Below are 25,587 nucleotides of genomic sequence, written 5' to 3'. Positions count from 1 at the left end.
ACATCAGGAATAAACTTCACTGTAACTTTTCCTGTCTCACTAGCAATCCATCTTTCTTGCCATAAGTTATATAAAAGCTGCAGTATTCTCTTTTTCTCTTTCTTAATATCACTGTTATTTTGGACACTGATCTCCATAATAGTTGCTTGAATTTGCTTCCTCGGAGCATATCATAACGCTCTGTATACACTATTTAAAGATCCAAAGGTAGAACATCCACCATTACTTGCAACTGAAAGAGTGGATCTTACATGATATAGTGTATTTGGGTCTCAGCAAGTGATAGAGTAATTAAAGAAAGTTCAATTTAGTATCAACTAAAATATTAGTATAAATTTAAGTGTTCTAAGTGATAATGCCACTTAGAACAACTCGAAGTTTGACAAAAGGGATGATTAAGAGCTCAGGCCTAGATAATGGTAACTAAAAGGTTCACTTAAAATTGACAAAGGGACACCACACCTGCAATAAGGGCAAGTAAGGAGCCTAGCATAAACCAAGCAACAGGAAAGGCTTAGTGGTCATTCCGAATCAGTGAAGGCCCGTGACTAATTGTGGAAGAGGGCTGCTGTAAGCGATTCTCTGGGAAGGCTGTAGGGAAAGAATTTTAGAAAACAATAAGAAATAGCAACAAAGAATACGCTATCCTTAGTAAAAAAATATTGGCGGGAAATAAAAGTTAAGAGAAAGGAATTCGACGCGATTGGTGGAAGAGATCAGGCGATGAAGGACGAACAAATAGATGAGAGAGAAATATATCATGTGATGTTGGGGAAAAGGATAGGGGATGAGACAGAGAAGTCAAAGTGGTAGTCAGAGTGTAGGTCAGAACAAGAACGGTGTTGTGAGAGAAGTAAGAGAAAATAATGATAGTGCATGCAAAGTTAAGATAGTTATGTGCTTGACAGGGAGAGAGAATCTCCAAGTAAAGCGATGCCCCTAGGGAGAAATGGAATCCATATGAGAAGTGAGAAGCTAGTCCTTATTTGCCCACCACAACCCGCCAGCAGTACAGCCTACTAAGCTAGAGTGAAGGCCATCCCTTAGATATATTAATCGACAAGCACCAGAGATCCTTCAGAAATATGGAAGCAGTAGCAGTAATTACCCAAGGGAACAGAACACCAACTTAAGACAAGGCAAGAGCCGGATAGAATAAAGTAAGTGGACTGTTTCTTTCACGATATATAAGACACAAAGAAAATTCCAGGACACACACACACGCGCACATGGGGGGGTGTAGGCCTAAAGTTTGGGCAGTATAGAAAAAAGGAGTGTAGCAGCGAAAATGGAATACGTAAGTCAACATAAATGAATGTATAAGAACTAAAGTACTTGTATGTTTATATATATACATACACTAAGGCTCTGGTAGCACTAAGTAGCAGATCGAGTGCTTTAGGTAAATGAATTGTGTTAATTAATAGAATAAGTTAAAGTTGTGATAACGTTAGGGAGAGCAGAGATAGTTAATGCTCCATAGAAGGGAAAAGTTTCATAAATTAAGAAACCTGACACATATAGGATGTTTCTCTTACCGAGGGTAGATATTAAAATAGGTCGCAGCTTGCTATACACCTATAGCCAACTTCTTAAAGGTATTGAGAAATAAGATACGTGAAATTTTGTATTAAAACTGAATTGGAAGGGCTTCAAGAGTAAAAGATTCCCATAACGTCAGAAAGAATTATACATATATAATTAACTAAGGAAGTATAACCTGTTAGAGGGCAAGAACAAAAAGTAAAATTGTTAATTATGGTGGCTATATTGTTCACCAAGAGTAAGTAAACATAATGAGATAACCAGATTAGGATCAGCTAGTATATGTCTGAGCTGTCTTCATTTTGAGAAGCATTTGTAGATATTGTACTTATGAAGTATATAATATGTTTTATAATGTACTTGTAAATATTATGACATGTATTAAAGTTGTATCAAAAGTATAATATTTGTTGGTAATTATTCATAGACCCAGACACTGGCTTGTCGACACAATCAGGTTTTATCAGGACCGAGGGAAATCACAATGCCCTCTGGACCGGGAATTTTCTGATTTAGTTACGGCAGTCAGGTAGTGCAAGTGGGTATCCAAGGTTTGAGGGTACTTCTCTTTATTACGGTTTATCTCCTTAACTGAGTAAACATATTAATAGAGATAGCAAAAACAAAATAATAAGACCTCCACCTCCCACACAATGCATTGGCTGACACTGTTCTGCATGCTCAAAATATGACTAGTAACATAAACCTCTGTAAGGATAACAGTTTAATCCAAGTTTTACTCAATCACTTTATTGTACCATACTCCAGCTGCATAAGCAACTATAAGTAAAAAGACAGCCTTACAGTAGAGCATCAAGGTCTTTATAAGGCTACTTTTTAAAGTACAATATAATATAACAATTAAATAAATGAAATGGGAAATGCATCGCTTTTTTTTTTTTTGGAGCCTGTAATTCACAGTTGGAATTTTAAAGAGAGTCAGTGCCCTCTCATTTTTTGCATTAATCTGATGGTAGCCATTCGATTGAAGTTTACTGCAGTGTGGAAGTCACCATGACTTGAGTCTCAAAAACTTTAGTCCTTGAAACTCAAGATTCACCTCCAGAGTGTCAGGGTTTTGCTGATCCTCAACATTCCTTCAACAGGAAAGCTCTAGGCTCTACAGCCATGTTGGGAAGATTAGGCACCTGTGATTAGGCACCTTCCTATACTTCCTGCTTTACCTTGTGAGGGATCAAGGTAAAGCAGGAAGTATAGGAAGCTAGTTAAACAAATTCATGTGAACAGAAATTAACCAAAAGATAAAAATTAACTATTTATAAAAAACATTTCATATATTTTAACCTATGCAGGCGAGAGTAGGTAAGACCATATGTCTTTGGGCAACAAATATTCAACCAAAAGTAACTGAAGCAAAACTTAAGATTGGTATAGACATGCAGATTAATTTTAACAAAATAAAAATTAAAAACTCACAAGTAGCAACCATATATTTAATGATTTTAATACCGGTTGCTTTTTTAAGAAATTAACTTTTATTCATACAGAAATATATAAAGTAAGAAAGCTTGTGACTCTAGAATCTTTAAAGATTATGTGTGGCTCCCAGAATTACCAAGCTTGGCCTTTGGAGATTATAAGCATGGTAACCATGATAAGGCCACGCTTTGAACATTATGTACTGGTCTAGAGGCAGAACTTTAAAAAAAGCCACAGAATGTCTAGCAAAGGTGTAATGAAAGCAATTAGACTGGTAAGACACACTATCAGTGTCTTCTAACAAAGAGTTCAGAAAGCTTTAATATTTTATTAAAAATTTTACAACCTATCCAGATTTTTTTGTGGCTCATTATATTGGTGGATTATGCCCTGCAGATTGAGAAGTACTGTTATATAGCTTTATAACAAGTTATCCCCCTCCACCCTCACAAAAAAAAAAAAAAAAAAAGAAACAAGTTTGGTATTTGAAAAAGATCTGGGGATAATTGTGCAGTTAGATATTAAGTTCTCTAAGCAATGCAACATGCTGCCAGGACAGCCCATGGGGCTTTGTCAATGACATACACAAATTTTGCCAAAAGGATAAGGTGATTATTCCATTGTATACGGGAATGTTTATCCCAACCTTGAGTACTGCATATAGGTCTGTAAGTCTCATTTGAGGAAGAATGTGGATCTGTTGGAACAGGTGCAGAGAAGAGCAACAAGATTAGTGAAGAGAATAAAAGGGTGCTTTTACCAGGAAAAGTTTCTGTTCTATAAACTACAGAATTTGCAAAATTAGCCACCAGCGAGATCTGATCGAGGTGTTTAAGGCTCTAAACAAATTGAGTAAGCTCAATATGAATGTAATCCTTCATATTATGCCCATGAAGGGACAAACCCAAACTGAGGAAGGATGGTTGCAAGATAGATGTTCAGAGATTTGTCTTTGGCCAATGGGTAATTAATTGTTGAAACAAACTCCCATCTGGTGTTTTAGAAAATAGAGATAGAGTGAATAAATTCAAGGATGAACTAAACAAATTGTTAGAGGGGATGAACAGGTGACAAGAGAAGTGCTGAGGTTTGTTTTTTTTTTCCCAATGCTGTAAAATAATTTTACAGCATTGGGAAAATGTTTCCATGTTTCTTCCAAGCACAAACATTCTGGAATGTCATCTTCTGTAAGCCCTTTTAAGCTCTTCGGTCTATTTTTTTTTTTTTTTTTTTTTATGTCCTCAATGAACTGAAAACGGATTCCCTTAAGTACACTATTCAGCTTAGGGAAGAGAAAAGAGTTGCAAGGGACTAGTTCTAGCAAGAAGGGTGCATGTTCACACACAGAGATTTGGTTTTTTAGCCAGAAACTAGTGAAGAGAGAGCACATTGTGTGTTGGAGCACTGCCTTGATGGAGATCCAACTATCTTTCCACAATTCAGGTCTTTTCCTTTGAATTTTTTTTATACAGCCTTGACAGAATTTCATTGTAGTATGTTTGATTGAGAGTCTGATTTGGCGTGACGTATTCAGCCATAATTCCTTTAATAACAAAGAAGAAAAGAAGCACAGTTCTCATTTTTGATTTTGACATTCTTGCTTTTGTTGGCTGGGAATTGTTTTGTCTTTTAGTTTCTGTGTCATACTGAAACAGCCAACTTTCATCAGAAGTAATTACAGTACTCAGAAAGTCTGGATCTTCTCCAATTTTTTGCAAAAAACCTTCACAAGCTTGGAGTCTTCTCATTCTTTGATCTTCATTCAAACTTTTTGGCACCATCTTGGCACAGACACAGTTCTCGTGCCTAAATTTTCAGTTAAAATTTGTCTTGACATAGTTGTTGTTATTTGGTTTTTAGGAGCATTAGCAACTAAGGCCATATTGCTCCAGGAATATGCGGCGGTCATTCCCTGACCTTTACGCATCCTCCACATTTGGTGGCGATGGGCTCGAACCCCAGTCTAATCAAGAAGCGTGTGCTACGCACTGCTGCTCCTTCCCACCTGGCTACGAAGGTGCCTAAAATTTGTCTAACCATTTCTTTGTCCATACTGGGTTCTAATGCAACCATTCTAATGCTTAAACAATGATCGCTTGTAATCAACATCCTTACCCAGTCCACATTTTCATCGGTTTTCATGGACAACGGCCAGCCTGGTTGTTCATCTTCCTTCTAAAATCTTTTATGCCATTTGAACCCACAAGCTCTTGACATAGTATCCTCCCCATGCAACAACTCTTAACTTTCAAAAATTACGATAACGAAGTTAAAATTTGTTAAAAATTTGGGGTCGATTCATTGTTTGATTCTTTCATCTGTCATTTTTCTGGCAAACTGAAAAAACACAAGGTAATGAAAACCTGTCTTAGTGCAAACCAAATGAGTGTGTTGGAACGTGGCTCAGCAGATAACTAGGAAAACGTTCAAGGTGAGCTGCTGTGCCTTTGTTTCATAGGTGGCGCTTGGTGTGTAGTACCTGCAGCTGCAATCTCGTTATATGACAGCCACACCTTGTACAATATTCAAACTCAAATGCTGAATACACATTATTATATTCAAAAAATAATTATTAATATATTTTGCAAGTATAGTTTCATATTTTTTATGGTCTATGCTTCTAATTTTAAATACAAAACTGGTCCTTATCTGAGAAAAGGTTAGGAAACACTAATCTAAATGACCATTTATAGTAATAGCATACATTAGAAATAAATAATAATATAGTTCTCCCCTGAAAAAAGTATTGATTGTCTATTTGAAATGTAAGTAGACAAACCTTTAGTGATCTACTGACAATGAGACATCTGATGCATTTAAGAGCAAACTTAGTTTAATTTTTAATGCAATAAACAATAATGACATTTCTGAACTAAAACATATCAGTCAGTGCTTTATAATTAAACATATCAATGTTATATAGTTCCCATAGGCTTGAAACTTATTAGGTCTAAATTATTTGAGTTTGAATATCCACCCTTTTGGCACTGCTCAATTCTGGTGAAATAAATCATCACTAGATTGTCAGATTCTTCCCTGCTGTTGCCTAGTTGCTCCCCCCCCACCACAAATGGGACAACAATACCTTAATTAAAATGACCATTTGAGTAATAACGCACATTACAAATAAGTGACAATATACTTGTTTTTTGAGAGGAGTGCCATTTATGGAGAACCTGTATTAATGAAGGCAAAATTATGAAAGGAAACCAAACTTATTTAGCATGAACCATTAAAAAACAAAATTCCCTGTTGCCTAATTTCATCCAGGTACCTGTTCAGCCCTTCCTTAACTTTACATAAACTCTAAAAAGATTAGGTAGCATATTGTTCCAACACGGATCTTTAGTGTAAAAATGGAATACTAAAGGTAACTCACTTTCACAATGTGAGATATCTAATGCATTTAGGGCAAACTTGGTTTGCTTTTCTTGGCATGAATCTGTTCTGTATTTATGGTATATATGCTTACCATATATACCATAAATCACAAAATATGGAATATATGCTTACCATATATACCATAAATCACAAAATATGGAATATATGCTTACCATATATACTATAAAATAAGTCAAATATTTTGAATAATTTGGAACTTAAGCTTTATTCAATCCAAACAGTCCTTCAATTGATGATGATGCAGATATTTTTTGATACCTTGGAGCTCAAATTTAAGCACATTTATAAAATGTTCTACTTCATTTTCTGTCTGAAAAATATATTTTTTTATTCTCTCAAAATTTAACAAATATATTTAATTATAATAACTATATAATACACAAGAGATCACTTTACACTTAATCTTTTAAAGTGACAATGTAAGAAATGCACAATTTACAGATCTGAGCTTCAAATGTAAAGCTACTGACCACGGATGATTATGCTATTAATGTTATTTGGAAGTAATGAAAAATACATTAGTTACAAAAATTAAACATCCAGAATGTGATCAGCAAGATAAACACAAACACAGTAATAGCAACAATACTCCAATATGCAATAGTGTATGTATTAGTAGGAATGGTGGAAAAATTTCAAGCTCTGTTCTTCAAGATATGTTAGGCTTCATTTTCTTAACTAGAAATTATACCTTATTTATCATATGCACAAAATATTATAATTAATAAATTATTGTTATGCTAATTATAAAATAAAAACAATGTCTACTAAAAGAGTATAAAAGGTAACACTGTAGGAAGATTAAATAACTTACTTCTTCAAGACTGAAAAGTACACCACCAATGGGTGCTCCAAATGCTACAGAGACCCCTGCTGCAGATGCTGCAGACAAAATCTAAAAGTAGAGGGGAAAAATATAAGATTAATTAATTAATAAATAAATAAATAAATATATAATTACCTTTTTGTGATAATTTATCCACTGTATGTATACATATACATATATATATATATATATATATAGTAGATTCCACTTATTTGGGACACTGGTTAATCGGAGCAGCCATTTATTTGGGACAAATATTAAAGAACAGAACCCAATCGAGAAAATAGCCAGGGTTTACTTCACTTAATTGGGACAACCTACCGTTTAATCGGGGCAGGAGACCACAGCACTCAAGATTATCCTACGATTGTCTCTGACCATACCACGTGGTTCGGTCGGATTTCTGGAGGTCACAACCATAAAACAATAAAAACAATTAGCAGCCCCCTGTTTACTGAGTTTTTCTGTTAGTGCTTCAATCATATAAAAAATTAATTTTCAGAATCTGCTCTTCATTCCTATTTTTTAAGCTTCGTTACTCCGTTCTCACTTGCGCGTATCGTGTTACTTGCAATTTGTGTGTGCCGTGTTCTTTGTTATTGATTGCTTATCTTTTTTACTATTTTAACTCCCACCCACAAATCTCAGTGAACAGAAATGTCAACTAGTTAGTATGTGCATATTACAGTACATATTAATTAAGCTATGCACGTAAGCGTAAATTTATTTTTATTTTGCTAACTCGTGGAAAATATTCTTCCAATTTTCACGTATCATTTAATTTTTTAATTGGTAACGTAATAAAGTGTAAATTTGTACTTAATACAGTATATCTTTAATTTTATAGCCTGTGGATAATATTCCTCCTATTTTTGCTAATTAGAATCGCTGTGTAATAGAATTAAACTTTAATTCACAAACATGATCACAATGACCAGCACTTACTACACATCGTATCGTAAATGGGACTTTAATATGGTGAATCCATCATAAAGTGATTTGATCATACAGAAAATCAATCGTAAAGCTGTATTTTTAACTATTTACGTGAAACTTCGCATAATTGGGGCAGCTGCTTAATCGGGCCAAAATGCACTAGTCCCAATGTGTCCCAAATAACCGGAATCGACTGTATATATATAATTTTAAAAAATACATATAAAAGTAAAATGAAGTAAGAAAATAGATAAAAGTATATAAAAGGAAAAGGAAGCAAGAAAGTAGGAGGCAAAAGCAATCTAAGGCAGCATAAGCTAAACCCCAGAAATGCAAGGAAAAATAAAGCAATAAGGAAACAAGAAAATTAATAAAGAAATAAGAAAGGGCGAGAAAAAAAGATAAAGAAAAAGAGTATAAATAGTTTATAGGTAGAAGAGATGGGAAAAATATATTTACGCACAAATATATACAGAATTAGAAGAATTGAGAAGAAAGAATACTATATATATATATTATAAATAAGTAGATTAGAGTATAAATGGAGGAGTGCTGACCAAATCAGATGTAGCAACATTGGAGGCACCTGTAAAATAAAAACAAATTAAAATAAAATAAAATTTAAAAAAATACATATAGTACTTAATGTCATAGATCCAATGATTTTAACTTCATCAACAAGGGTCAGCAGCCAAAACCAAAGGAAATATAGCAAGAAGCAAGGCCTCGGTTTCTGATATGAAATAGCAATAGCAAGAGGTAAAAAAAGTAGGCTGACGTATATTTCATAGCTGACCTGACAGACCAAAAAGGAAGGGAATAAAAACTAGATCAAATCTAAAATAAAAATAAAATTAAAATCAAGATAATATTAAATTAAATAATATAGCAAGCCACACAAGAGTAATTTAATCAAAGTAATGTAAAATGAAGACAAAAGGATATAGACAAAGGCGGCCAACTGATTGAACTGCCAAGCAGGTTTGGATTGGTTTGGTTTATGTATATAAAGTGCTTAGCATCATAATACACAGCCATTTCTGAATAAACAGAAAATTTTTAAGGTGGCATCGTTTTAGGTTATATCTCATATTGTGAATACCTTCACAACGAGTTACCATGATATTGCACTACTTCGAATAAGTAACGCTTCACCTAAGGAGAAGACTAGTGTTTTCTAGTGTAGTAGAAAACACTAGTCTTCTTTTGAAATTCGAAGTAGTGCAATATCATGGCAACTCGTTGTGAAGGTATTCACAATATGAGATATAACCTAAAACGATGCCACCTTAAAAATTTTCTGTTTATTCAGAAATGGCTGTGTATTATGATGCTAAGCACTTTATATACATAGTCTAAATTTGTTCGCAGCTTGAGGCTCTAGCCCTAAATGCGCCTTAGTCTAAATTGGTTTGGTTTTTAATGGCGCATTTGGCAGCTAAGGCCATAATGCACCAAATAAAATTTAAAAGGCTACTAAACATTTTGGTAGCCTGGGCTACCACATCAAGCAATTAACTATTATGTAAAAAAGGCATAAAGTAAAAACATATAAAGTATAAAGAAATATTGTTCAAGGTTTAGGCCTAAATGGATGTCAGATGAACTAATGAGGCATATGGCAGAGAAAAAAAATGCATGGGATACATACAAATTATCACGTGACACAGAAGTTCCCAAAGGAACTAGTAGTTGTTGGTGACTCTATTGTCAGGGAAACGGGAAACATGCTTTGTAAAAAGGATAGGTGGAACAGGACCAGGGTATGTCTGCCAGGGGCAAAGGTTGATGACGTTGTAGAGCAGATATCATCTTTTAAGGGCACAAAAGGTGATATAGTTGTACACATTGGCACTAATGATATTAAGAGTAGGAGACCGGCGGAATTACTTCGCAAGTACAGGTCACTGATGAAAAAAGCCGTGAATTAGGGTTGAATTTGAAAGTGTCTGCAATTCTGCCCAGACACCATAGGGAATATATGATGAGAGCCCTGTCGATCAATTCGGCCCTGGAAAGACTGTGCAGGGCTCAAGGGGTAGAATTTTTTTCAGCCTGGTCTGTACTTGTTAACAGGAGAGACTGCTTCTACAGGGATGGGATACACTTAAATAGAAAGGGTGCATGAATGTTTGCTGATGCTATCGAGGCAGTGTTAGGTGGGTCGGAAAACTGCTAGATTGGGGGGATACAAGGACTAATAGATTAACAGTAGCCACTGGCAGAGGAGAAAGTGATTCTTGCACTGCTTCTATTGGAATGAGCAGCAGCCTGGAAAATAAGATTCAGGATATTTCAGAGACTGCTGGGAATCATGGGGGTACAAGTGAACACATGGGTTGTGTTAGGGTGGCTAAGAGGAAGAGCAGGTGCATGTATACTTGCGGGTACACCAATGCTAGGAGTTTAGTAAATAAATTTGATGAATTTGAGAAAGGATAGACAGGATAGGAAGGGAGGAGGGGTTATGCTATTAGTTAAGACACACATAAAATCCAAGGAAGTGAAGCCAGTCGACATCGCTGGACGGTGCAGTGTTGAGACAGTTTGGTGTGACAAAAGCATTGGGAGATCAAAATTGAGAGTAGGAGTGTGCTATAGGCCTAATGACTCTGATGAGTATAATAAGAAACTGTACAGAGAAATAGAGTGGGCCAGTAAATCAGAGAGTCTTATAATGGGGGATTTTAATTTCCCAGATATTGACTGGATGATTGTTTTCTACATCAGCATGTTCGGGAGGCAACTAGAGGGAGTAATACTCTTGATTTTATTATCAGTAGTGATTCTTCATGCATTAAGAATCTGCAGATAAATGAACCACTAGGTGGCAGTGATCACAGTGTTCTGAAGTGGGAGTTACTCAAAGAGGTAACTACCATTAGGGGTAAAGGGAAGGGGTATTGCTTTCGTAAAGGCGGCTACGATGGACTGAGACAGTATTTAAATTCTATACAGTGGGATCAACTGATGATGTTACCAACAGCAAATTCAAAATGGGAAGCATTCAAAGAACTTATCTTGGAAGCTCCTAGGCTTTACATACCAACTAAGAAATATTGTTCAAGGTTTAGGCCTAAATGGATGTCAGATGAACTAATGAGGCATATGGCAGAGAAGAAAAATGCATGGGATACAAACAAATTATCACATGACACAGAAGCCTATGATAGATACAAGTTGATCTGTAACCAAGTTACAAAGGAGGTTAGGCAGGCGAAGGCAGATTACGAGAGATCCTTGGCAAGGGATGCGAAGAAATACAGCAAAGAGTTCTTTACTTATGTAAACTCTAGAAGGAAGGGGATGAATCAGATGGGTCCACTTGATATCGATGGGTCAACTGTTGATGACCCTGCTCAGGTAGCTAACAAACTAAATGAATATTTTGCATCGACATTCACACATGAGGAGTTATTCAGCGAGGGGAATGCCAGAGGTGTATTCAACTCTAGCAGTAAGCTAGAGAATCTTGTAATAACTGAGAGTAAAGTGGAGGAGAAATTGTTGTAGATAAACACAAGAAAATCACCTGGGGTGGATGGGATCTATCCAGTTATATTAAAGGAGGCAGCAAAGAAAGTAAGCAAACCCTTAGCCATAATTATGAGAGCTTCCTTGGACTCAGGGGAGGTACCCATGGACTGGAGATGTGCAAATGTGACCCCAATTCACAAGGGAGGATCAAAGGCTGACACAAGTAATTATAGACCTGTGAGTTTAACTTCTGTTCCCGGAAAATTAATGGAGGCACTGGTTAAAGAAGCACTGCAGGATCATCTAGACAAGACTTCAGTTATAGCTCGGGCGCAGCATGGTTTTGTTAAGGGGAAGTCTTGCCTGACCAATTTGATTGGATACTATGATGCAATCATAGTAAAGAACTGGATGCAGGGAATAACTTTGATATTATATACTTTGATCTTAGAAAGGCTTTTGATACTGTTGCACATGGAAGACTGCTGCACAAATTGGAGCAGTGTGGCATTGGAGGCAAATTGCTGCTTTGGATAAAGGGATGGTTGAGGGGGAGAAGACAGAGAGTGGTAATCAGTGGACACTGCTCACCGTGGACTAATGTTATTAGTGGAGTCCCTCAGGGTTCAGTACTGGGTCCTTTATTGTTTTCTGTATTTATAAATGATATTGATGATGCTATATCAAGCTTAATGTCCAAGTTTGCAGACGATACGAAGGTTGGCAGGGTTGTCAAGGACACTACTGACACTATGCTGCTGCAACAGGATCTGGAAAAGTTGAGCAGATGGGCTGAGAGGTGGCAAATGAAGTTTAACATTGACAAATGTAAAGTACTACATATGGGAAACAGCAACCCCAGAGCAACGTATCAACTCTGTGGTACTACACTGACAGTGGTAGAGAATGAAAGGGACCTGGGGGTGGTTGTGCAGGCAGATATGAAGTTCTCTGAGCAGTGCAGATGGGCTGCAAGAGTAGTTCATGGTGTATTGTCAATGATATATAGGAATTTTTCTAGCAGGGATAAGGAGGTGATTATTCCCTTGTATAAGGCAATGGTCAGGCCACACCTAGAGTACGGTATACAGGCCTGGAGGCCTCATTTTAAGAAGGATATAGAGCTGCTGGAACAAGTACAGAGAAGGGCAACAAGATTAGTGAATGGAACAAAGGGGTGCTCTTACGAATAAAGGCTTAGGTTTTGCGAATTACAGTGTCTGGAGCCTAGGCACCAGCGAGGTGATCTGATAGAGGTGTACTAAGCCTTGAATGGTTTGAGCATGCTCAATGCTGATGGGATTCTTCCTCTTGCTCAGAATAATCACCTGAGAGGGCATAAATTCAAATTGAGGAAAGACAGATGTAGGATAGATGTGCGGAAATTTGCCTTTAGCCAGCGGGTGGTTGGTAGGTGGAACAGACTTCCATCCCTTGTCGTGGAAGTTGATAGCCTAAATAAGTTTAAGGCTCAGCTGGACAGGTATTTCGAACGAACAGAGGGATGAAGTGGAAGTGGTTATTTTTTATTTATTTATTTTTTTTTTTTTATTTTTTTTTTTTTTTTTTGGCTGATGCTGCATAAGCTTGCTTTCTTGCGTCAAATGCCTCTACTAATGCTAAAGTATAAAACTTAGATATTTGTATACAAATTAATAGATTGTAAAAAGCTAAAAATGTCAGACATTGTCTCTGTCATCTATTATCTGACAGTGTAAATGGTTCAGTGAAATTATTAAAAGCGGTAAAACACAAGCGTTGTGCTTCTATAAAACCAGGACATTCTATAAAAAGATGACTGACGGTTAAAATAACATTACACATCTCGCACATAGGTGGGTCATCCGCCCTCAGCAAGTAGGAATGTGTTAGATGACTATGACCTATGCGGAGCCGAGCAAGAACAACTTCCTCTCTTCGAACCCTGCATAGACTGGACTGCCACTGCGTAATTACAGGCTTTATGTGATGTAGTTTATTTGTGGCCTGTCTGTGCCAAGAATCTTGCCATTTCGAATGTAATTTAGAACGTATTATTTGCCTGTAGTCTGTATAGGGGACTGACAGGCAATTATTATCCAGGGAAATGGCTGATTTGGCAGTGGTATCAGCTAAATCATTTCTCCGGATCCCAGTGTGGCTTGAGATCCAGCAAAAGCGAATATCAAATTCTAATTCTACGAGAGAAAAAAGAATCTGCCGGAACCTGGACAGGATCGGATGAGAGTTATACCTCACTGATACTAGAGGTGGCAAGCAGGAGCTGGTGAAATGGGCTGAGAGCAGCAAATGTCAGCTAAGCTGTATCGGTGGACCAAATAAATTAGCAAATTAGTTCTTGGCGTATTTATAACACATTAAAGTATCCCCAAGTGTGGGAGGGAAAAAGGTGTAAATAGGTCAAAGTTAATGTTACCAGTGTAGCAGGGAGGTCGACAATTAAACAAATGAAGCATATCAACCCAGTATATGGGAGAAATATAAAGCTGACAAAGTAGCGTATAAAGATTCTAAACTTTGTTGGAGATGAAAAAAGGGAGAGATAGCAGAAAAACAGTATCTCGAACATGTCTGCCAGGGGCAAAGGTTGATGACGTTGTAGAGCGGATATCATCTTTCAAGGGCACAAAAGGTGATATAGTTGTACACATTGGCACTAATGATATTAAGAGTAGGAGACCGGCGGAATTACTCAACAAGTACAGGTCAATGTTGAAAAAAAGCCGTGAAATAGGGTTGAATTTGAAAGTGTCTGCAATTCTGAGAAGACACGATAGGAGGGAGTACATGATGAGAGCATTGTCGATCAATTCGGCCCTGGAAAGATTGTGCAAGGCTCAAGGGGTAGAATTTTTTTCAGCCTGGACTGTACTTGTTAACAAGAGAGATTGCTTCTACAGGGATGGGATACACTTAAATAGAAAGGGTGCAAGAATATTTGCTGATGCTATCGAGGCAGTGTTAGGTGGGTTGGAAAACTCCTAGTTTGGGGGGATACAAAGACTAATCGTTTAACAGTAACCGCAGGCAGAGGTGAAGGTGATTCTTGCACAACTTCTATTAGAATAAGAAGCGACCTGCAGCGAGGGGTGTTGGGGGTTTCAGGGACGGATGGCAGTCATCATGGAATAGCTGGGTATATGGGATGTGTTAGGGTAACAAGGAATAGGCATAGGAGCATGTATGCTTGCATGTATACCAATGCTAGAAGGCATAGGAGCATGTATGCTTGCATGTATACCAATGCTAGAAGTATAGTAAATAAATTTGATGAATTTGAAGTGTTGGTCAAGACATCAAAGGCGGATATTGTTGGGATAGCAGAGACATGGTGTCACAAAGATATAAGGAATGCAGAACTGGAATTTGGGGAGTACAATGTGTACAGAAAGGATAGACAGGACAGAAAGGGAGGGGGTGTTATGCTGTTAATTAAGAAAAACATAAAATCAAAGGAAGTGCACCCAGTTAATATAGATGAACAGTGCTCTGTTGAGTCAGTTTGGTGTGAGATAAGCACTGCGAAAGGAAAAATAAGGGTAGGAGTGTGTTATAGGCCTAATGACTTGAATGAGTACAATGAACAATTGTACAGAAAAATAGAGTGGGCCAGTAAATCAGAGTGTCTTATAATGGGGGATTTTAACTTCCCAGATATTGACTGGAACTTGTGGGTTGGTCATTCACACACTAGTCAGACTTTTGTGGATTTATTGGATGATTGTTTTCTGCAGCAGCATGTTCGAGAGGCAACCAGAGAAAGTAACACTCTTGATCTGGTTATCAGCAGTGATCATTCGTGTATTAAGAATTTGCAGATAAAGGAACCACTAGGTGGCAGTGATCACAGTGTGCTGAAGTGGGATTTACTCAAAGAGGTAACTACCGTCAGGGGTAAAGGAAAGGGTTTTTGCTTCCGTAAAGGGGAGTACAGTGGTCTCCGAAAGTTTTTAAATTCTGTACAGTGGGATCAACTGATGATGTTACAAACAGTAAATTCTAAGTGGGAAGCATTCAAGGAATTAATCGTGGAAGCTACTAGACTTTATATACCGATTAAGAAATATCGTTCAAGGTTTAGGCCTAAATGGTTATCAAATGAACTAATGAGACTCGTGACAGAGAAGAAAAATGCATGGGATGCATATAAATTATCAGGTGACGCAGAAGCCTGTGGCAGATATAAGCTAGTCTGTAATCAGGTCACAAAGGAGGTTCGGCAGGCGAAGGCGGATTACGAGAAATCTTTGGCAAAAGATGCTAAGAAAAACAGCAAGGATTTCTTTACTTATATAAACTCTAAAAGGAAGGGGATGAATATGATTGGTCCACTTGACATCGATGGTTCGACTGTTGATGATCCTGCTCAGATAGCAAACAAACTGAATGAGTATTTTGCATCTACATTCACACGTGTGGAATTATTACAGTTTGAAAATGGAAGAAGGTTATCAAATTGTAGCAGTGTGCTTAATGATTTTGTAATAACTGAGAGCAAAGTGGAGGAGAAATTGTTGAAGTTAAACATAAGAAAGGCACCTGGGGTGGATGGAATCCATCCAGTTATTTTAAAGGAGGCGGCAAAGCAACTAAGCAAACCCTTAGCCATAATTATGAGAGCATCCTTGGACTCAGGGGAGGTTCCCACGGACTGGAGATGTGCAAATGTGTCCCCAATTCACAAAGGTGGATCGAAGGGTGACACGAGTAATTACAGACCAGTTAGTTTAACTTCTGTTCCGGGTAAAATAATGGAGTCACTGGTTAAAGATGCATTGCAGGATCATCTAGACAAGACTGCAGCAATAATTCAAACACAGCATGGGTTTGTTAAGGGAAAGTCTTGTCTGACAAATTTGATTGGTTATTATGATGTGGTCACAAAGGAACTGGATGCAAAAAATAATTTTGATATCATATACTTGGATTTCAGGAAAGCTTTTGACACTGTTGCGCATGGAAGACTACTGTACAAATTGGAGCAGAATGGTATTAAGGGTAAGTTGCTACAATGGATAAAAGGATGGTTAAGTGGGAGAAGACAGAGGGTGGTAATCAATGGGTGCTGCTCTTCGTGGACTAATGTTATTAGTGCAGTCCCACAGGGTTCGGTGTTGGGTCCACTGTTGTTTTGTGTATTTATCAATGATATTGATGAAGGTATATCAGGCTTAATGTCGAAGTTTGCAGATGACACAAAGGTTGGCAGGGTTGTTAATGACAGTAATGGCAGTGTGCTACTGCAACAGGATCTAGATAATTTGGGCAGATGGGCTAAGAAGTGGCAACTGAAGTTTAACCTTGACAAATGCAAAGTACTGCATATGGGTAGAAGTAACCCCAGAGAAACGTACCAACTGTGTGGTACTACACTTAAGGTGGTAGAAAATGAAAAAGACCTGGGAGTAATTGTGCAGTCAGATATGAAGTTTTCTGAGCAATGCAGACAGGCTGCTAGGGCAGGTCATGGGGTTTTGTCAATGATATATAGGAATTTTGCTAGCAGGGAAAAGGAGGTGATTGTCCCTCTGTATAAGGCAATGGTCAGGCCACGCCTTGAGTACTGCTTACAGGTCTGGAGGCCTCATTTTAGGAAGGATGTAGATTTACTTGAGCGTGTACAGAGAAGAGCAACACGATTGGTGAGGGGAATGAAGGGATTTTCTTACCAAGAGAGGCTTAAGTTCTGCAAATTGCAGTGGCTGGAGACTAGGCACCTGCGCGGTGATCTGATTGAGGTCTATAAGGCCTCGAATGGGTTGAGCACGCTGAATTCTGATGGGATCCTTCCACTTGTTCAGATTACGAACCTACGGGGACATAAGTTCAAATTAAGAAAGGACAGATGTAGAATAGATGTGCGGAAATTTGCCTTTAGCCAGCGGGTGGTTAATTGCTGGAACAAACTTCCATCTGTCGTTGTGGAAGTTGATAGGTTAAATAAATTTAAGGAGGAACCGGACAGGCATTTGGAGGGAATGGTGTGATTTTTTTTTTTTTTTTTTTTGGCTGATGCTGCATAAGCTCCTACACTTGCTTTCTTGCATCATGTGCCACTACTACTACTACTACTACTACTACTACATTGCTTTCAGTCAACCTAATCACTCATGAGAAATAAAAAACAAAGAGTGTAAGAACTGTAAAAAGTAATTGGAAGAAGGGGAATACAATGGTACTAGGCAGTCCGGGGGTTGTGAAACCCGTACCTATAGTAGGACCCTGGACATAGGTCTGGGAGTATGCTTCATGTGTTTCAGTCAGTAATGCTATAATATTATCATAAATATATGACAAAGAATCTAAAAAATTAAAATAACCATCAAAATATAATAGCCCCATAGTTAGCCAACTGGTGGGCACAACTTTTCTAGACCGTGAGACACCAAGGAGGCTAGGGGGTTATATACAAGCTTGAATGAAAAAAAGAATATCAACCTGCTATTATACTGTTAATATCAGTATGGTTGTCAATCAACTTTTTATATTTATTGATATTAAGTGTTTTCTTAAAATGATGGTAAAGGAAAGCTGAAGGGAAATTATTGCCAAGAAGTTTATTATAGAGAATTTGATATTATCTAAGAACAGACTGTTGTTGTTACATATAGTGACTATCCTGATGCATTGAGAGAGTATTATATTTGAATGCACTTTTTTTGAGATGTTGGAATGGCAATGGGTGAAGCTAACCACATCAAAGTTAAAGGCATCTCTTTTGTCATATATACGTTACATATGGAGAGGGCTTGGAAGAGAAGTCGGTAGATTTTTGGCTGCTGTAAAGGGATAAGTATTTTGATACTGTTACTGTATTCTTCATTAATTAACATACTACATTGCGTTTTACAAAGATATTAAATATGTTTAATATCATTCATTAGCTTCTTATTTTTAATTTAACTAGTGATTTTTGGAAGTTACGACTCCCAGTATTGGTGCCAATATTGTTGAACTAGCTGCCATATTGTAATCGATAAGAAATAGCGCAACATATATATCTCGAACTGATAGCATAAGGTATAACGTTAAAACTAGATAACGTAATACGAAGCGCTGTATTAGGAATCTGTTAGCTTAGTATAGTATTATCAATTAAGCAAATATATTTATTAATCTTATTAAATTCCATTGTTAATTAAACAGAATATAAACAGAAATCATAAACCAGACTAGAGCTGCGAAGCAGATCACAGACTAGCGAGAGTGCTGTGATTCAGGGGGAAAAACGAAAGGGGCAATTCTAAAACGCATCACAGTCACAAAAAATGTGTGAAATGTTTGCTGAACTTTCTAAAACGGGACATGATCTAGCAAAGGAGGATGTCTTTGTGTGTGTGTGTGTGCTAGATGCCTAGAGTGTCAAGAAATTAGGCACCAACTCAGTGTTCTGATGGGCGTCTATGAGAGCTTGAGGTAAATGGGTAAATGCCCTTGAAGAAATTAATGAGAGGCCCATCAAGCTCTCAGCTGCCCACATCAATGCCAGAGCTTGCACTTGGTCATCAGGCAACACAGAGGCAATCTCCAAGGCAGAATGTGCTGGTCCCAAAGGAACTAGTTATTATTGATGACTCTATTGTCAGGAAGATGGGGATATACTATGCAAGAAGAATAGGTAAAACAGGACCAGGGTATGTCTGCCAGGGACAAAGGTTGATGACCTTACAGAGCAGATATCATCTTTTAAGGGTACAAAGGTGATACTGTTGTACACGTTGGGACTACTGATATTAAGAGATCTGCAGATTTGCTCAACAAGTACAGGTCACTGTTGAAAAAAAAGTTACAAGTTAGGGTTGAATGTGAAAATATCTGCATTTCTGCCCAGACACGACAGGAGGGAGCATACGGAAAGAGCCTTATCGATTAATTCGGCCCTGGAGAGATTGTGCAAGGCTCAACGAGTATAATTTTTTTCAGCCTGGTCTCTGCTTGTTGACAGGAGAGACTGCTTCTACAGGGATGGGAAACACTTAAATAGAAAGGGTGCAAGAATATTTGCTAATGCTATCGAGGCAGAGTTAGGTGGGTCAGAAAACTGCTAGCTTCGGGGGGGGCACGCGAACTAATAGATTTAACAGTGGCTGCAGGCAGAGGCAAAAGTGATTCTTGCAATGCTTCTACTGGAATGAACATCAGCATGGAAAGCAAGGCAATTGAGATTTCCAGGAGTCAGAGTGGAACAAATAAATACATGGGCTGTGTTAGGATAACTAAGAGTAGAAACAGGTGCATGTATACTTGCATGAACACCAATGCTGGAATATAGTTAATAAATTTGATGAGCTTGAAGTCAAGACATCAAAGGCAGATATTGTTGGGATATCAGAGACGTGGTGTCACACATATAAGCAGTGCTGAATTGGAATTTGGGAAGTACAATGTGTACAGAAAGGATAGACAGGACAGGAAGGGAGGAGGTGTTATGCTGTTAGTTAAGAAACACAAAATCTAAGAAAGTGCATCCAACTGATGTTGGTGGACAATGCAATGTTGAGTCTATTTGGTGTGACATAAGCACTGGGAAAGGAAAAATGACAGTAGATGTGCGTTATACGTCTAATGAATCTGATGAGTATAGTGAGCAATTGTGCAGAGAAACAGAGCGGGCCAGTAAATCAGAGAGTCTTATAATGGGGGATTTTAATTTTCCAGATGTTGACTGGAACTTGTGGGTTGGTCACTCACACACTAGCAAGACTTTTTTGGATGACTGTTTTCTAAAGCAGCATGTTCGAGAGGCAACAACAGGGAGTGGTACTCTTGATCTGATTATCAGCAGTGATTATTCATGCATTAAGAATTTGCAGATAAAGGAACCAATGAGTGACAGTGATCACAATGTACTGATATGAAAATTACTTAAAGATGCAACTACCATCAAGGCTAAAGGGAAGGGTTTTGGCTATGTAAAGGTGACTACAGGGGTCTCACACAGTTTTTAAATTCTGTACAGTGGGATCAACTGATGATAGTACCAACTTGAATTCTAAATGGGAAGTGTTCAGGGACTTAATCTTGATGGCCACTAGGCTTTTCATTCCAACTAAGAAATACTGTTCAAGGTTCAGGCCAAAATGGATATCAGATGAATTAATGAGGCTCGTGGCAGAGAAGAAAAATGTATGGGATACATATAAATTATCAGATGACACAGAAGCCTATGGCAGATATAAGCTTGTCTGTAATCAAGTCACAAAGGAGGTTAAGCAGTGGAAGGCAGATTACGAGAAATCTTTGGCAAAGGATGCAAAGAAAAACAGCAAAGAGTTCTTTACTTATATAAACTCTAGAGAGAAAGGGATGAATCAGATTGGACCACTTCACATAGAGAGGTTGAATATTGATGATCATGCTCAGATAGCTGATAAAATGAATGAGCATTTTGCATCTGCATTCACACATGAGGAGTTATTCAATGAGGGGAATGCCAGAAGTTTATCAAACTCTAACAGGGAGCTAAGTGATTTTGTAATAACTGAGAGCAAAGTGGAGGAGAAATTGTTGAAGTTCATAAAAAAGGCACCTGAGGTGGATGGGATCTATCCAGTTATATTAAAGGAGGCAGCAAAGGAAGTAAGCAAACCCTTAGCCATTATTATGAGAGCTTCCTTGGACTCAGTGGAGGTCCCCATGGACTGAAGGTTTGCAAATGTATCACCAATTCACAAAAGGGATTCAAAAGGTGACACAAGTAACTACAGACCTGTTAGTTTAACTAGTGTTCCGGGGAAAATAATGGAGTCGCTGGTTAAAGAAGCATTGCAGGATCATCTAGTCAAGACTGCAGTAATAGTTAAAACACAGCATGGGTTTGTTAAAGGGAGGTCTTGTCTGACCAATTTGATTGAATACTACGATGTGGTCACAAAGGAACTTAAATAATTTTGATATCAGATACTTGGTTTTCAAGAAAGCTTTTGATACTGTTGCACATGGAAAATTGCTGTACAAATTGGAGAGGTATGGCATTAAGTGTAACTTGCTACAGTGGATAAAGGGATGGTTGAGTGGGAGACGACAGAGAGTGGTAATCAATGGACACTGCTCTTCATGGACAAATGTTATTAGTGGAGTTCCCCAGGGTTTGGTGCTGGCCCATTGTTGTTTTGCATATTCATCAATGATATTGATGAAGGTATATCAGGATTAATGTCCAAGTTTGCAGATGATACAAAGTTTGGCAGGGTTATTAATGACAGTAAAGACAGTATGCTGCTCCAACTGGATCTGGACAAGTTGGACAAATGGGCTGAGAAGTGTCAACTGACGTTTAACATTAGCAAATGCAAAGTACTGCATATGGGTAGCAATAACCCAAGAGGAATGTACCAATTCTGTGGTACTACACTCAAGGAAGTGGAAAGTGAAAAAGATCTGGGGGTAATTGTGCAGTCAAATTTGAAATTTGCTGAGCAGTGCAGACAGGCTTCCAGGGCAGGTCATGATACATAGGAATTTTGCTAGCAGGGACAGGGAGGTGATTATCCCGTTGTACAAGGCAATGGTCAGGCCACACCTGACCATTGCCTTGTACACAGAGTACTGTGTACAGGTCTGTTGGCCTCATTTTAATAAGGATGTAGAGTTGCTAGAACAAGTACAAAGCAGGGCAACAAGATTGGTGAGGGGAACAAAGGGGTGCTCTTACCAAGAAAGGCTTAAGTTCTGCAAATTGAAGCACCTGGAAAGTAGGCACCTGCAAGGTTATCTGATGGGGCATAGATTCAAATTGAAGAAAGACAGTTGTAGAATAGACGTGCAGAAATTTGCCTTTAGCCAGTGAGTGGTGGAACAGACTTCCATCTTTTGTTGTGGAAGTGGATAGCCTAAATAAATTTAAGGCTGAGCTGGACAGGCATTTGGAACGAATGGAGAGTTGAAATGCAAGGTTTTTTTTTTTTTTTTTTTTTGGCTGATGCTGCACAAGCTTGCTTTCTTGCATCATATGACCTCTACTAATGTTAATGCTAATAGCAGTATGTGAGTTGATGTTAGTATCCAGGTCTAAGTAATTAGCAGAAAGTTCATTGTTATTAGTTCTTTCCAGAGTGAGTTCTGGAGGATAAATACTAGCAAAGTTCTGTAGAAATGTGGGGTAGTTAATTACCAACAAGTCATCTGTGTACCTGTACATACTTATATCTGATGGTTAGGTGGTTTCAGACCAGTATAGATATAGGTTAGCTATGCCACAGCTAGCAGGGCTGCACATAGGAGTACCTTTGGTTTGCAGATATACAGTGTTGCCATCAAATATGTAGTTATTGGAAATACAGAGGGTGTTTAGATTGTTCCAATATCTAGGGTTGCAATTTATAATGTGTTTATAATGATTGTATATTTCATTCAAGACTGATTTTAAGTTGGTTAGCTCTATGCTTTTAAAAAGACTATTAAAGTCAAATATTTGAATGTGTGTAATATTGCCATTATTCAGTGCATTTATTACAGGTATATTGTTATTTATAATTCTGCTGTCTGGCAAGATATCTATAATAGGTTTGAGTAGTTGTTCTAAGGCTTTGCCAGGCTTATGAGCATAACTGTACTTACAAGAAGTGATGAACCTGAAACCAGTGGGGTTTTAGGTTCGTCACTTCAACCACTTGTTATTAATAAATGTAACAATTGTTCATTCAACCCCTTGTTATTAATACATTATATATATATTACAATATACACTGCCCTACGATTAATATCCAGACATCTCTCATGGATGGGGAAACAGGTCCTATGCATGCAACACGTCACAGAATCTGCCTATAAATATGCGCACTGGGCTTTGAACAGACAACTGCAAAAGTGGGAATGCAAGATGACACATTCAACAGAATTAACAGACTTCCAACATGGAATGATAGTAGGATGCCACATAAGCAAGCGTTCTGTATGAGACATCAGTCACTCTGGGGATCCCTAGGTCAACAGTGATGTCATATGTAAATGGAAGTGGAATGGGACTGAATCTGCCAAAAAATGGCCTGGTAAACCCCGATTTTTGTTATTTGGTTTTTTTTTTTTTTTTATTTATTTATTTTTTTTTAGGAGCATTAGCAACTAAGGCGATATTGCTCCGGGATATGCGGTGGTCATTCCCTGACCTTTCTGCATCCTCCGTATTTGGTGGTGACGGGCTCGAACCCCGGTCTAATCAAGAAGCGTGTGCTACGCACTGCTGCTCCTTCCCACCTGGCTACAGAGGCACCCCGAAAACTAATAGAACGAGACAAGGGAATTCTGCAAAGAATATTGAACGCAAATTGTAATTTGCCATTATCTCAAGTCACACAAACCCTCTGTGAGAGTATTGGGACTAATGTCAGCACTAGTACAATACGAAGGACATTCCATTATATGGGTTACAATGGTCGTGCAGCTGTTCACAAACCACTGACCAAGCCATCACCTCAACAAATGCTAGATGCTGATTAACATGGTGTAAGGAGTTCGAATCCTGGACTGTAGAGCAGTGGAAAACAATCCTATGGACAGACGAGTCAAGGTCGCACACTATCAGTCTGATGGCCATTCCTGGGTGTGGAAAATGCCAGGGGAACAGTTCCTTCCTGATTGTATCCTACCAAACTTCATTGTCATACTTTATTTCTATTTCAAAATAAATTAAGTCGGTGTCATGGTATAGGGCTGCTTTTCGTGGTTTGGCTTGGACCCATTAGTCATTATCGACAAAACCACGAATGCTGTGCAATACCAGGCCATCCTGGACAATTATGCACTTCCAACATTACGGCAATACTTCAGGGAAGGCCCATACCTGTATCAGCAAAACAATGCACCATGAATACTGCTCAGGTCGTAACAGAGTGGTTTGAGGACATGGGCATGGGAAAGTTGGATTGGCTAGCTGCGAGTCCTGATGAGAACCCTATCGAGCATCTCTGGGATGTACTGGATCGTCGGGTACATGCACATCAAGATCGCCCAAAGATCAAGGCTGAACTGGTGGCTGTGTTAAAGGCCAAGTGTAGGTACATATCACCTGACATTTATAAAAAGCTGGTTGAGAGTATGCCATGAAGACTGAAGGCCATCATAAAAGCAAAAGGTTTCAGCACAAAATATTAAATGACACAATAAAAGCTCTTTTTTTGTCTAAAGGCAGGTGTCCGGATATTAATGATAGAGCAGTGTATATTACACATGGTGTTTCAAAAACAGCTTTACAACTTTGAAAGTGTATATAAATTTATTTAGAGGACGTACACAATATTTTAAAATGTCAGAATGCATCAAAACACTTCAAGTTTTACCTCAGATAGTTATGGTTCAATGTGACTTCCATTTGTAATGCAGCAGATGTCCCACCTGTAGTCAATTTCTTGCCACATGCAGCATAGCATCTCTGGCATCACTTCTGCAACTGTGGCGGTAATTCTAGTTCAGAGCTCAGCGACATTTGCATGTAAGGGTGGTACATACACTAGATCTTTAACAAGTCCCCATAAGAAAAAATCCATAGGCGTAAAATCCAGGGAATGAGGTGGCCATGCTATCGGTGCTCCTCGACCAATCCATCGACCTGGGAAACAGGTGTTGAAGTGCTCGTGCACTTCTCCAAGGTAATGAGGGGGTGTGCCATCTTGCTGGAAGTGAATGCGTCCTTTTTGGTCAATTTGTGAGATGAAGAACTGTTGGAGCAGGTCTAGATACACGATATCAGTAATGGTCATCTTCACAAAAAAGAAGGGGCCATACACTTTTTCTTTGCTGAGGGTGTAAAACATGTTCACCTTTGGGCTGTCACAAACATGTTCCAGGGAAGCACATGGTGCTCCAAATCCTGCGTTATGGGTGTTGACCTTACCAGTGACATGAAACGTGCTCTCATCACTGAAAAATTACTATTGATTAACACTGGTCAGAAAACCCAGAGCAAGCTACAAAAAGCCCCAAAATATAACACAACCGCCTCAAAACCGGCAAATACTAATGGT

General features: G+C 38.2%; 1 protein-coding gene across 6 annotated transcripts in view; it reads right to left on the bottom strand.

Annotated features, from left to right (window-relative positions):
• The window catches only part of ClC-c (chloride channel protein 3), a 378,652-nt gene that overhangs the window by 141,890 nt on the left and 211,175 nt on the right, over positions 1-25,587 (bottom strand). For all 6 annotated transcript variants that reach the window (XM_090383982.1, XM_090383981.1, XM_090383980.1 and 3 more), the window contains one exon: positions 7,202-7,282. In XM_090383982.1, the coding sequence (XP_090240108.1) occupies positions 7,202-7,282 (81 nt within the window). The remainder of the gene's footprint in view (positions 1-7,201; positions 7,283-25,587) is intronic.

Source organism: Mastigoproctus giganteus, chromosome 10 (assembly GCF_048544385.1).
Source record: "Mastigoproctus giganteus isolate SK-2022 chromosome 10, ASM4854438v1, whole genome shotgun sequence".
Classification (NCBI taxonomy): Eukaryota; Metazoa; Arthropoda; class Arachnida; order Uropygi; family Thelyphonidae; genus Mastigoproctus; species Mastigoproctus giganteus.
Note: the sequence above shows the minus strand (reverse complement) of the source record. Positions and strands in the feature narration are given on the sequence as shown.